Source organism: Rhineura floridana, chromosome 3 (assembly GCF_030035675.1).
Source record: "Rhineura floridana isolate rRhiFlo1 chromosome 3, rRhiFlo1.hap2, whole genome shotgun sequence".
Lineage (NCBI taxonomy): Eukaryota > Metazoa > Chordata > Lepidosauria > Squamata > Rhineuridae > Rhineura > Rhineura floridana.
This window is the reverse complement of record NC_084482.1, coordinates 33,669,147-33,683,426: the sequence shown is the minus strand read 5'-3', so window position 1 is coordinate 33,683,426 and position 14,280 is coordinate 33,669,147. Positions and strand designations below refer to the sequence as shown.

General features: G+C 49.1%; 2 protein-coding genes across 5 annotated transcripts in view; one reads left to right on the top strand and one right to left on the bottom strand.

Annotated features, from left to right (window-relative positions):
• The window catches only part of CA10 (carbonic anhydrase 10), a 463,009-nt gene that overhangs the window by 69,590 nt on the left and 379,139 nt on the right, over nucleotides 1-14,280 (top strand). The window contains exons 1-2 of one of the 4 annotated variants that reach the window (XM_061615293.1): nucleotides 7,896-7,922; nucleotides 9,805-9,956. The exons of 2 other annotated variants lie outside the window; for them this stretch is intronic. In XM_061615293.1, the coding sequence (XP_061471277.1) occupies nucleotides 9,950-9,956 (7 nt within the window). In that variant the 5' untranslated portion in view covers nucleotides 7,896-7,922; nucleotides 9,805-9,949. Of the gene's footprint in view, nucleotides 1-7,895; nucleotides 7,923-9,804; nucleotides 9,957-14,280 lie in introns of those variants that run through there. One more of the 4 variants, XM_061615292.1, reaches the window with a different exon arrangement.
• Nucleotides 1,209-6,896, bottom strand: LOC133379633 (uncharacterized). Its single transcript, XM_061615288.1, has 2 exons — nucleotides 5,886-6,896; nucleotides 1,209-2,313 (listed from the first exon to the last, which is right to left on the bottom strand). Exons 1-2 carry the CDS (start codon nucleotides 6,304-6,306, stop codon nucleotides 1,709-1,711), a joined length of 1,026 nt encoding a protein of 341 aa, XP_061471272.1. The 5' UTR covers nucleotides 6,307-6,896; the 3' UTR covers nucleotides 1,209-1,708.

The window sequence follows — 14,280 nt, the reverse complement described above, 5'->3', positions numbered from 1 at the left end:
ATCAGAATGGCATGGGGGTTATTTTCAATTTAACATTGAGGAATGTGAAAAATCCACACTGGCTATAGTATACAGCCACTCTTGTGGCTGTATAATACTGTATAAATAGTACCTCACTCTCAAAACTATATTTATTTTTGATTGACAGCTAACTACCACATTACTTTCTACCAGCCACCTGCACATTCTGATACCATATTTCTAAACAGCTCTTAGTAAAAAGCATAGACAGTTCATATAGAGTTAACCCTTTACACTTGTTCAAAACAAAGTTTACCTCAGAAATAACCTTAAAGAATGATTTCTCCACAGAAAACCAGCAGAGCAATTAAACCTTAGAGAAACAGAGGATGATCATGCAAAGTCTTAGTAGGTTAGTCCCACTGAACTGATTGCGGCCTATTGCCGAAATAAAACACAGACACCATTGCTTGGGTAAATGATGGGCCACTTTATTTAAACAGAATCAATTGAATAATGAACCTGCAGAAGGGAGATTAAGGGCGGGGCGTTCTGGAGATCCAGGCAAAGCCTGTTAGCAGCTATCGGGCGATCATGCCCTGCCTGAGCCTGGGGCTGCCCTGTGCCAGCCCCCCAGCTCCAGCCACACCCTGAAGATGTGTAGGGGGTCCAACCCGCATCACCGCCCCTCGGAGCCCTGAAACTCTGAGCGGATGAGGCACGTTGGCCCCAAAGGCGGCCCGTACCCTGTCCCCGGGCCGTGTAGCCCTGAGCTGCAGGCCTCCGGACCGCCTGTCACCCCCAAAGGTGCCTAAAGGTGTCACCTAGCTGCCCTTTCCCTTTAACCTTTCCCCGCACTTCTTCGCTTGCATCCCAAAGTGACCGTTAACAATACAAACTAAACAGCCCAATCAGCCTATTGACCCCAGGGGCACCCGTGCTAACCCTTGACCCCTCCCCCCAACCACAGTGTGGAGTAGGCAAAAGAAACCTGCCAGCAAAGCGAGGCAGGCAGGCCAAAAATTCCTAGTCGGCCCCGTAGCGACCAAATGGATCACACTGCAGCAGAGGGAGGGTCGGGCGGGTGCCGCCGAAATTTGAACTGGATGGCGGGAAGCAGGCGGGGCGGCCTTAAATAGCCTTCAGCCGCCCCGCCTCCCTGCCGCGTCACACGACGGCGCGCCAGCGCGCCGTGTGTGCACGCATCCCATCCAAGATGGCAGCCGGGACATCGACAGCGGCCGCAAGCTCGTCCCTCTGCCCGGTAGGTCCCAGGCACGGAACGGGATTGCGGCCTATTGCCGAAATAAAACACAGACACCATTGCTTGGGTAAATGATGGGCCACTTTATTTAAACAGAATCAATTGAATAATGAACCTGCAGAAGGGAGATTAAGGGCGGGGCGTTCTGGAGATCCAGGCAAAGCCTGTTAGCAGCTATCGGGCGATCATGCCCTGCCTGAGCCTGGGGCTGCCCTGTGCCAGCCCCCCAGCTCCAGCCACACCCTGAAGATGTGTAGGGGGTCCAACCCGCATCACCGCCCCTCGGAGCCCTGAAACTCTGAGCGGATGAGGCACGTTGGCCCCAAAGGCGGCCCGTACCCTGTCCCCGGGCCGTGTAGCCCTGAGCTGCAGGCCTCCGGACCGCCTGTCACCCCCAAAGGTGCCTAAAGGTGTCACCTAGCTGCCCTTTCCCTTTAACCTTTCCCCGCACTTCTTCGCCACAGAAGGGGGACAAGCCTCTGCTTAGTCCCCCTTTACCCCACACCCGATAAGAATCTGGTGTAAACCCTTCTGCAGGTCCCTTAGAAAGATGTCGTTGCCCTTGTCCGTCAAATGGACGCCGTCAGGCCGAAACAGCTCAAGCTTGTTGTGGCCCACCTCTGGGTGGTGGATGACAGAACCTCCTAAGTCCCTAAGGGCCCTCTGAATTTGCCTGTTCACCTTTTTCCGTGCCCTGTCCATCCCTCGTGGGTCACCGGCACAATTCCACCTCCTGCGCGGCAGGATGTCTGACCACACTAAGTGCACCCCCGGCCAGCGACGTGCAATGGCCCGGAGGTCACCGCATGCCTGTTCAATTAGGGCCTTGCCCTTTAACAGACCCAAGTCGTTGCCCCCGAGGTGGATCACCAGCACCTGGGGCGCTGCCACTTCCACAGCCGGTTGAAACAAGGCTGGCAGGAGCCCATCCCAACGCATCCCCCGACGTCCCAGCCACCGCACTGCGGCCCATTGACTGAGCCCCAGCTGCGTGCCGAAGCGAGACTTCGCCGCCCTGCGGCCTGCCCAGAACATCATACTGTGGCCACATAGGAGGATGCGTGGCTGCTCCGATCTTGTCCAGCGATCTGTTGAAACAACAACGACATTGGGTAACAATGGGGGGGGGCCCTGGGGGGGGGCAAAGTCTAGCCGCTGGCGCCGTGTGTGTCAGCAAGTGGTCTAACGTAGGCCTTGTACGCGTCCGAGGACCACCCGCCCACGGCCTGAAGCCTGTCTTTAGTAAAGCCCAATAGGGCCGCCGTGGAGGCCGCGCCTATCCGGAAGGAGTGTGTCCCGAACTTACTGGGGTCCACGCCTAAGTTCCCCAGTGCGGCCTTCGCCACGGACTAGAACTGGTATCTGGTAAGGGGCTGGGAGTTCCTATGTATGAATAGGTACCCTGACTGCGACCCCCTCGCTGCCACAAAACCGCGCAGGGCTGTTACTGGGCAGAGTTCTTGCTGCCGGCATGGGGCCAATACCACCAGGCGCCCCTTACCATGCTGGTCCGTTTTAGACCGCCTGAGCCGCAGGATGGCCCGCTCTGCCCTCCAGCTGAGGTCGGAGACTAGCAGGGCTCGGAGGGAGTTATCCCTCTTGGAAGCTGCCACCACCTCCCCAATTCGGAAGGCCCCAAAAAACAGAGTGAGGGCCGTAGCATGATATAGCAGGGCCTCGAAAGGGGAAGAACACAAGTGCTTCCACTGTCCCTGCAGGCCAAACAATAGCTCTGGGGAAAAGGGGAGGCGGGCATCCGGGGGGCAAGGGCGCTCGCGGGACCAACCCTCCAGCATCCGGCGCACCCTAAAGTCACCCGTGTAGTCCTGAAAGCCCCGTGCCTTCGCTAGGAAAGCGAGGCCTGAGAGCTTACCTTTGATGGTCCTGACTGAAAGGCCTCTCCGTTTCCCCTCCACGCAGAACTCCATAAGCTGCTCGACCGGGATGGGCCACTCCTGGACGTAACCCCTGGACTCTCTGAAGTTAGATAGATCCCTACCTGCCCCCTGGTAGCTGGCCAAAGTGCTGGGCGCCACAGAAAGGCTTATGGCCCTTTCTGATTCAATCCTCCAATCTCCCATAGCGCTGGGGGGAACGCCTCCGGCAGAGCCCTTGCCCACGGTGCCAGCTGGCGAAACTTCTCCATCTGGTTCCGTGATAGAGCATCAGCAATACTATTGTCAATACCCGGAACGTGGCGCGCCAGGAACTGAATATTATAGCGAAGACATTGGAGCACGAATGCTCGCACCAGAAGCATAACGTTGGGGTTTCTAGAGGACAGGGTGTTAATAACGTGCACTGTGGGGAGGTTGTCGCACCAAAAGTGGACTGAGGAATTACACAGCTTGTCGGGCCAGAGGTGTACGGCCACGACAATGGGGAAGAACTCTAAGAACGTCAGGTCTCTGGTCAGGCCGGCCAGTGTCCAGCCCTGTGGCCAGCTGCCGTGGCACCATGAGTCATGCAGAATGACCCCAAAACCGAAGGCACCCGAGGCATCGGAGTGCACCTGTAGCTCTGCCTCCAACAGGCGATCCCTTCTCCATAGGGAGACCCCATTAAAGTTCCGCAAGAAGGTGGACCACACTGTCAGGTCAGCCCTAAGAGCGGCTGTCACCCGTGTGCGGTGGTAGGATCGTGATAGGCCAGCCATGGCGTCATATACGCGCCGCAGGAAGGCGCGGCCGGGCGCTACAACCCTGCAGGCAAAGTTCAGCTGGCCTGCCAGCCGTTGGAGAGTGGCTAATGTCACCTTATTAGAACTGACCACCTCTGAGATCTTCTCCCTGAGGGCCCCCAACTTGTCCTGAGGAAGCCTGCAGCATTGGGCCACCGTATCTATCTCGATGCCCAGAAACGTGATAGCAGTGGATGGGCCCTCAGTTTTTTCGGCCGCGAGGGGGACGCCCAGCTCCCCAGCCAGCCCCGCGAAATGTGCCATGAACGCCCTGCAGGTGCCTGAGTCCGCAGGGCCCGCAAACAGGTAGTCATCTAAATAGTGTACCACTGATTGCAAGCCTGCGCGCCTCTTGACCGCCCACTCCAAGAAGGAGCTGAAGCGCTCGAAAACAGAGCATGATATAGAGCAGCCCATAGGCAATGCCCTGTCCACGTAATATTCACCATCAAAAGCCAAGCCCAACAGCTCGAAGTCCTGTGGGTGGACCGGGAGGAGGCGGAAAGCAGACTTGATGTCACACTTTCCCATAAGGGCCCCAACCCCGCAGTCCCTGACCATTCGCACAGCACAGTCGAATGATGTGTAGCGGACTGAGCACAGCTCCGCTGGGATAAAGTCATTGACTGACTCACCCTGTGGAAAGGACAGGTGGTGTATCAGGCGAAATTCACCTGGTGCCCTCTTGGGGACGAGGCCCAACGGGGAAACTCTGAGTGAGGGGATGGGTGGTGCAGCAAAGGGGCCCAAAACCCGGCCGGCTACTACTTCCTTCCTAATTTTTTCTCTCAGAACTGATTCCATGCCTTCCACTGACTTAAGGTTGCAGGACATGAAAGGTCGCCTGGGACCTAAATAGGGGATCCGAAAACCCACTGTGAAGCCTTCTAATAAAAACTGGGCATCTAGGACTAGGGGGTAAAGGTGGAGTAAGTGTCGGAGCTCGGCAATTTTAATTGGGCTGGGGCCCCTTTCCCTGAGCTGCGCCTGCAGCCCCTGTCCTCCTTGCGCCAGCCGAATCCCTGTTTCCACCCCTGAAGGGGCGGCCCCTGGGGCAGCTAGTGCAGGCGTGAGGGCCCCCACATATGGCACATTCATGTCTGAACCTGCACGGGCTCCGACCGCAAAGGCCACGCGAGCTGAACTCCCAGCAAAGCAGGCGGGGTTGAACCCCCTGCCCCGCAGGCCCGCGGGAAGCAGTTGCTGATGCCTGGCGCGCCAAGAGATGGCCGCTGTCCGCCCTATCGCCTGCCATGGGTCTAGAATGCGCCATAAATTGCAGCCACAGGTCAGCCTCCTTCTTGTCCCAGGGGAGGGATGTATCAAAAGCCGCCCTCATACGGAACGCCTGGTCGTAGTCCAGCCATGCCGTCCCTTGAAACTCCGAATAGCCCCGGTATATGATATCGAGGTATTTGATCAGTACCGAGGCCCTGTGAGGCTGCCTCTGTATTACCACCCCCATGTAGGTAAGGAATGCAGGCAGCCAGTTAGCCCAAGAGCGCTCTACCCGTCGGCGCTTGGGCCTATCGGGCTCTGCATGTTCTCCTTTATCCTTATCCTTCCCAACCGGCTCCCTGTACAGGAGCGAGAATAGGTCCACATACTCTCCCCTCCATATTCTGTCCTTCGTAGCAGGCAGAAGATGAAAACCCAGTGGGGCAGACGTTTCCCCAAAAGGTATGGCCCCCTCTCTGACTGATCCCAGGGGGTCGGATATCTCTGCAGGGGGGTTGGCAGACAGGGCGGGCTGATGTCCTCCTTCCGTCGCCGTCCCAGCGGCGAGGTGCCAGACCTGCTCGCAGGCCTCCCTTAGGGGATGCTGCTGCTGTGGCGTAACCTCCCCCCCGCCGGCGGGGGTCCCTGCCTGCCCATATCCCTCGGTTACCGCTGGTGGGGAAAAGGGCCAGTAGGGGTACCCCCAGGGGGCCCAGCTCCACTGCTGCTGTCCTTGTTGTTGTGGCATGATAGAGGACTCACCCTGTGTGCTTTCCGCCGAAGGTCCTTGTGCGGGCTGCATTGTTGGGGCTGCTTGCAGGGTGGGAGTTGCGCCTGGCTCTATGCTGGGCGTCCTCGCCTCAGCCCTGAGCCCGGCCTCCAGCACATCCAGTCGCGCTAAGATGGAAGCAACAGCCCCTGCATCAGCACTGTTCACTGGCCGCTGTGTTTTCCCCCGAGACCGTTTGGGTGGTGGGTCTTTCTTCTTCCCTGTCACAGGTTGGTCCCGGGGTGCATTAGGGTGGCTTGAGCCATGTTCTAGGGCTTCCAACCTGGCTAATATGGCCGCCCATGGTGGCCCCTCCCCACTCCTTGCCCCCTCCGCCGCTGGGGGTGGGCATCTCCCCCCTGCTCTGGGGGCCTTTCCCTTCCCTTTTGGCCCCCCTTGTCCTTTCTTAGGCATACTAGAGGGAGATAGGGGGCCCCGCTTGCAAAACGACGTGATTACAAAGCGTTGTGAAGGAGCCCGCCTGCTTAATCAATACCCCCACCCGGCACCCAATTATCCTGGAGGGTAGCCTAATTGCCCTGCACGTGGCAAGGATTGATGGTTGGGTCGTGCCCCACCTACCCCCGCGCTAATTAAAATTAACAATTAAATTTAAAAGTTGCCGGCCAAAGGCCGCCTAGCCTGTGGTCCTCGCCGTGCTGGATCCGATCCTGCGCTGCCGCCTCGTCGTGACTGCCCCAGGATCCTCGCCGCCTAGGCCTTGTTGCCCGCCGCCACTGCCTCCCTGTCTCTCAATGAGGTTGGGGGGGGGGCTCGCTGCCGCCCAGCCACCCTGGCCACAGGAAGCCTCCGGAGGCCCACGTGCGCCGGCAGAGAAGCCGCCGCCGAAGCTGCTGCTGCCGAAATTGCCGCTGAAGGAAGCCGCGCCTTGCCGAAGCTGCTGCTGCCGCGATCGCTGCCAAAGGAACCCCGCCGAAGCTGCCGCCAAAAGGAGCCCGGCCGAAGCTGCCGCTGAAGGAAACCGCGCCGAGCCGAAGCTGCTGCTGCTGCGGCTGCCCCGATTGCCGCCGAAATTTGAACTGGATGGCGGGAAGCAGGCGGGGCGGCCTTAAATAGCCTTCAGCCGCCCCGCCTCCCTGCCGCGTCACACGACGGCGCGCCAGCGCGCCGTGTGTGCACGCATCCCATCCAAGATGGCGGCCGGGACATCGACAGCGGCCGCAAGCTCGTCCCTCTGCCCAGTAGGTCCCAGGCACGGAACGGGATTGGGGCTTATGTCTGAGTGGACATGTATAGGACTGCACTGTTAGTGACTAAAGAAATCATACCTTGACACCTGACTGATAAGTTATGCTAACATGTCAACATCATGTCTAGGGAGGGTATTCCACCAAAGGAGCACTACCACTGGGAAGGCCTCTCTCCCCAGTCACCAACTGCTTAATCTTGGAAGGCAAAGACTCCCTGAGAAGGGCCTGTGAAGCAGATCTTAATGTCTGGGTAAGAAGGGGGTCCTGCAGGTTCTTTGTTACTCTTCCCTCTGCCTTCCCTCTAGCTATTTCCTAAATATTGGATTGTAGCCAACTAAGTCATATTCAGAGTAGACCCACTGAAATAATGAATTCAAGTCCATTGACTTCTGTGCATCTGCTCTGAGTGTGACTAATGATCGATATCACTCATAGGTTGCAAGCTGATCGGGGCAGGGGATCTGTAACACTCTAAACCGTAGTACATCTGTTGCTTTAGGATGCAAAACCAGCAGAGCAATTAAACCTTAGAGAAACAGAGGATGATCATGCAAAGTCTTAGTAAGTTAGTCCCACTGAACTGATTGGGGCTTATGTCTGAGTGGACATGTATAGGACTGCACTGTTAGTGACTAAAGAAATCATACCTTGACACCTGACTGATAAGTTATGCTAACATGTCAACATCATGTCTAGGGAGGGTATTCCACCAAAGGAGCACTACCACTGGGAAGGCCTCTCTCCCCAGTCACCAACTGCTTAATCTTGGAAGGCAAAGACTCCCTGAGAAGGGCCTGTGAAGCAGATCTTAATGTCTGGGTAAGAAGGGGGTCCTGCAGGTTCTTTGTTACTCTTCCCTCTGCCTTCCCTCTAGCTATTTCCTAAATATTGGATTGTAGCCAACTAAGTCATATTCAGAGTAGACCCACTGAAATAATGAATTCAAGTCCATTGACTTCTGTGCATCTGCTCTGAGTGTGACTAATGATCGATATCACTCATAGATTGCAAGCTGATCGGGGCAGGGGATCTGTAACACTCTAAACCGTAGTACATCTGTTGCTTTAGGATGCTTGTGGATGGTGTCATGTTTGCTGCTGTTTTGGAGATTATTGGTTTTAGTGTATTGTTTATATTTAGATGCTTTGTGTTCTATGGTTTCATTCTGCAAACCACTGTGATTTTTAATAAAGAGTGGCATATATACAGTACATTAAATAATGTTATTTAAACTCTGTGGGAGAAATTCAACTGAATAATGGTGCTAGCACAAGGATTAATGGTAGTGCAGTGGGATTCTCCCCCCCCGCACACTCTGCACCATCCCCAAATCTGCTCCAGAAAGTTGGGGAACCCCAAAACAGATTTAGGGGTGTGTGCAGAGGAGAGGGAGGAAAGTCCTGTCACGGTAGCACTTTTACTTAGTTGAATCCACCCTGTACAGTATATAATAGTACTGTAAAAGGTAAAGGGGTCCCCGCACTTGTAGTGCGAGTCGTTTCCGACTCTTACGGTGACGTCTTGCGACGTTTACTAGGCAGACCTTATATATGGGGTGGGATTGCCAGTTCCTTCCCCGGCCTTTCTTTACCCCCCAGCATATGCCGGGTACTCATTTTACCAACCACGGATGGATGGAAGGCTGAGTGGACTTCGACCCCTTTTACCGGAGATTCGACTTCCTCCTTCAGTTGGAATCGAACTCCAGCCGTGATCAGAGCTTTGGCTGCGTTACCACCGCTTACCAGTCTGCACCACGGAGGATCTTAATAGTACTGTAGCAGCAGTAAATAATTTTCCTTAGACTGGATATCCGAAAGGAACATCTTGTTTGAGATAGAGCTCTGCCTGATATAAAAGGTTGTGTGCTCAGTTTTAAACAATAGTTTGCCTTAATTAAAGCTATTGTTTTGCTGATGTCTGATTCAAGTACAAAAAGCCACTTCTTAATGAGGGCAGCATTTAAAATGATGGAACATGCAATGGCTGTGGTAATTTTCTTCACTGTCAATGTGTCATGTAATAATCTATCATTTAGCAAATATATTTGTGTACTTTCTAACCCCACTAATTTCTTAGAGTATTTTGAAGCCCCTTTGCTGCTCTTTAATCATTAGCTATTCTTTGATCAGGGGATCACCATTTAGGCTGTGATCTTATTCATACACCTAGACAGATCATTCTTGATTTTTATGACACTTGACATGTATGTAACTATGTGCAGGACTGGTATGTTAGAACAAGGTTATATTTATCATACTCTGTAATTGGGGCAAATTTCCTCATAGCTTGCTTCTGCATACTAAAACCTTAAATTCTCATATGATGGTGTTGGTCAAAGGCTACATCAGAATGAACAAGAGATTCTACCTGCAGTTTAAGAAAGTCATACAGTACAGTTGTGAAATCCATCATTGATGAAGCTGCTGCACTTTTGTTTACTGTTTTGTGTGCATAAAAGAGAGCTGCTTGATTGATGGTCCCTCAGATCAATAACATACTCAGTCTTTCACTGACAGCCAAAGAGCAGGCGGGTAGGAAAAGTCTGACATAGCAAATAAATAAACTTGTGGTTGTAGAAAATGTTGTATAGTTGGACAAGCCTCTTAAGCAGAAGTAATTATTTTACTGAATTTCATGAACTGACTGATCCAAAGCCTAGTAAAGTCAGAGGAAGGACTTCTTCTTTTTTTCTTTGCAGGATTATTTTTAAAGAAAATAATACATGTTGCTACTTTGATTTCTTATTGAGGCACGTTTGAATGGTGATTTCAACTCTGTAATGCATTGCATGATATTGGAACATCCCAAATTTGGAAAGAGAAGCTTTCAGCATTTTTTCTCGTATGATTGGTGAGCATCCTTATTTCCTTTCCTGTTCCTGCATTGATTACCCCCACCTCCTGACATCTGTGGCACCTCCTCCCATCATCCCAAATTATTCCCCGTCGCTCCTGTTCTTTTCCACCTACCTTCTGTTGCTCCCAGTTTCTGTTGAAACATAGAGCTAAAAGAGGAAGTAGGGAAGTGTCACTTTTTCAACTTCCTTTTCAACTCTATGTACATTCAGGAGCCCCCCCCCCCCAAAAAGGTAATCATGTTCAGCACCTCAGCATGAGATTCTTGGAGGGTGCCAGGGAAGCCATTTCCCACCACACAAGTGCCACATTGGAGACCCTATCCATTCAACAAAGGGCTGATGGCATAAATCATTGGCCTCATCATTATTTTTAAGAATTTGATGTGCTGTTATTTCCTTAATCAAGAAGACTCTCAGCATGACCTTGATGTAAATCTAATAGCAAGAAGATAGTTGGACACAAATATTTGAATTAGGATAAGGCATTTTTTACCCATTTTTCACATGGATAACGTTGAAACCAGATAATATTAGGACTTGCTCAAGTCTACTGAGATGTTGTGTTGGTAAGTAATTGTGTATGATCAGGCACAAGAGCTGTGAAACCACTGCATTATCTTCTTTATCTAGTATCTAGTATCTTTATTGTTATTGTTTTTAGCCAATGGCCATTACAATATAAGTAACAATATAGAAACATACAGTAAAACATGTTTAAAACATTTGTAGAACATTAGATTTCAATCCAATGTTGCTTAGGTAAAACCCTGGGCTTTCAAAAGCTGATAAAAGTAGTGACAGGAGTAGTAAAATTTGCTACATTTGTTTAAATTGGGAGTGTACTCAGGTGGTCCCCCCTTTGCTGTTGGTGCTAATTTGTTTTGAGAAGGCCATTCTGATCTTCGCTGCAGCTAATGCGAACAGGGCTACCCTGTATGTAACAAATTTGTCTATATCGGCCAGCAGCCATTTAATCTTAAATTCGTCTGACTGGCCTGCTAATATAGTCTGGAAGGGTGTGATGAACTTGGCCCACTGCATTATCACGCTGTAGCATTGCAAGTTTGCAACTCAAAATATTGGACTGGGACTGCAACATCAATGCTACTCCTTCGGCAACAGCCAAATTCATGGCAGTTCTTTTAACCTCGATGGAGTCATCATTTGGGTCAGCCCCACTTGACTGATATATTTCTCCAAGCAGTAATAATGGAATTACAGCTGATGTAGCACAGCATAGGATGGGGTTGCTCTGTCTGTTCAAACAGGATGCCTTTGTGGCTGTGTCACAGCTATGCATTTCTATAAAACAGGCATGTAAGGGAAATGATATGAGCAGGTTTTCTATTTTTAAAGCTCTTCTTGGTAGCTGACATCAGTAGCCTAATTGTAAGGTCAGGCATGCTTTGGAGGGAGGGAGGCATCCTGCCATCCTTCCAGATGAGTATGAGATTAAATAGCTTAGGCCCACTGTGGGATGTGAGCACGGGGCAGGATGCTCGGCAACGAGCATTCATCTGGCTGTCTCACTTTCATATCGCAGCTCTGTGCGTTTGGGGAGTTTTGTTGCTAATCCATTTTTAGTGTAGATTAAGATTTAAAGCAAATATCTATCTTTCTTGCTCATCTTGCGAGACCTCATGGCCTTTTGAATGAGACCAGTTGGAAGTGTGAAAGAAATCTTTCAGTACCACATGCCTTCCCCCACCCCCTCCATCCCTTCATCATGTGTCTACAAAATCGAGATTTCTCCTTTCATTCCATGGAGAATGTCAAACTCTGCTTGGTAGCTTCAGACTGTGCTTCAGTGCATGGCATGGCAGAGTGCAAATTCATGTCAGCCATGTTCATGCACATTTTTCTCAAGTGTGCTTTCCCAGGGCTGGTGTCAAATGTAGAGCTTTCAAGGTTCATAGAAGAATATACCCTTGGCTATCAGCTCCCCAATTTGCCTGCTTGGGGAGGCACAGATGTCACCTTAGCATTCTTGTCAGCTCCTATAATTCAGCTTTGTTTCTGGCAGTGCTTTTTTTCCTCCCTGCATTATTTTAAGTGAACTTAAGACAGTGTCACTATCTCCCTAATCCTGAGCATTTGCTCTAACATATCTAGCCTCATTGCAGTCCTAACAGAATATTAGCAGTCCTTGGTGAGCCTGTCTGTGCTGCATAGTTGCTGGCACGGCATGGTTTAGGATTGGGTTGTTAGCTTTTCCCCCTCTGAGCTTCTTTTTAGTATGTTTAACTTGATGCTTGTTCATCTGGTAAAGATTTTATAAATACAGAGCACTGACAGCATAGCTAGGTCATTGCCTCCTTTCTGAGACATTTGCACTTTCACAATAATTTTTTTTTATTCAAATTTTCATAAAACATACAAAACAAAATCATAAAACATTCAAAGACAAAAAACAAAACAAAACAAAAATGATTAAACAAAAAAATAAAATGTTGACTTCCCATTTGTCGCAGATCAGTTATAGGTCTACAATATATAACAATCCTGTCTCTTAAATTATATTATAAAATCACTTTCCTCCAGTAGTTATCTTAATTAATCATCAAATCTCATAAACATTACTTTATTCTTTCCACAAAAAGTCAAAGAGAGGTTTCAATTCTTTAAGAAATATATCTATCAATTTTTCTCCAAATAAACATGTCGATTAATCCATCTCGTTAATAATAATAATAATCTTATTGTCATAACCATAGTCCAAATAAACATATCGATTAATCCATCTCATCAAAATCTGTTAGGTCCAATAATTTCAATAGCCATTATTCCATTATCCATATTAATTCCATCTTCCATCTTCAATAGTCCTGTTAAGTCCAGTAATTTCAGTGTCCAATCTTCCATTATCAGTATTCCATAATAATCTTGCTGTCATAGCCATAGTCATATAATAAGAGTCTGATGGGAATTTCCTCTATCCCAAATATTTTCTTGCCATCGATTCTGAATAAGTTGCTGAAATATTGTTGTAAAGTCATATCTCTGTTCTTCTTTTTTACAAAATGCACTGGCTCATCTCTTGAGAGTTTTTCCATTGTCACATGGCTGCAGTTAATTCCATAGATTTTCTCTATATCAAGCTCCATCACGTCATTCCAGTCCAGAAGATTATCCAAGCCATTGATAACTTTATCTCTAATATCTTCATTAATTTCTTCAGAGATAACGTTAAATTCCAAACAGTAGATTTTATTTCTAATATCCATAAACTCCAGATCTTTTTCCAATTCCACATTTGTTCCAATCTCCAGGGCTTGTATCTTCCCTTTATTTTTTCTTTTCTCATCTCTGATCTCATTCTCCTCTCTCACAGGATCCCCTATTTCTTTAAGCTCCTGCGTCATTTTGCTCAGTTCAATTTTCAGCTCCTTACTGCCCTGTCGCAGGGTTTGTTTCATTATCTCAATCTCATCCATTATTTTCTGAAACATAATTACTTCCAGATTCTCAGCCACTTTCTTGATTGCCATTTTTAAAACCACGAAAACAAAACAAAACAAAAATAAAGAAGAACCACTTCTTATTTCAGCAACAATTGGGTTAATATTCCAGGCTTGATGACATCACAGTATAAACCGAGCAGCCTGCCTTATCTCTCTATGTTCAAGAATACAAAACAAATTTAGTTCCCAGCGTCAAAACAGTTAGTGGCGTCGTGAAGAAGCAGATTCGTCAAAATAAAATAGACCAAAAAGAGAATAGTCCCAGACAATATAATGTTCCAAAGTTCATATTTTTTATTTTTTTCTCCTCGGAATAGAAATCCCTCTTCTGTTTATATCTTTAGAATGCACTTCCAGGACAGCTTTTTGCAATAGAAACAGAGATAAGCTGTTAATTTCGTGAATAACAGAGAAGAGTTATAGCTCACCCAGAAGTTCTTTAAACTGATTCATTTGACAAATCTCTTTTTGCTGCAACAATTTAAACCAAGTAAAAAAAAAATATAGAAAGAAGGGTGCTTGCCTGTTAGTCCGTTTTCTCTTTGAAGAAAAGATAAACGTGTCGCATTAATCAGATAGAGCTTGTTCGGAAGTCCGTCCGGCATTGCTGGCTGGACCTTTTCTCATAAATTAATGAAATCCAGTCCTGCCAACAAAAACAGGCTTTTGAGGTTGATCTCTACGTTTCTCCCTGCCCGGGAGAAATTTCATCAGTCAAAAAAAAAAAAATGTTCTGACTGATTTATATCTGAATAAGCTTCTTCTGAGGCAGGAGCCCGTCTCAAAAGCAGGCACAAGTGAAGTCACCCTTCCCGGAAGTCGAGACATTTGCACTTTCAAGACATTCAAGGAAAAT

Excerpts from the sequence above, each read along its gene's own strand:
- LOC133379633 (XM_061615288.1), bottom strand. The coding sequence starts at position 6,306 with ATGCCTAAGAAAGGACAAGGGGGGCCAAAAGGGAAGGGAAAGGCCCCC. Across the intron at positions 2,314-5,885 it reads TTCGGCGGAAAGCACACAGG|ATCGCTGGACAAGATCGGAG; the intron begins GTGAGTCCTCTA and ends TTGTTTCAACAG.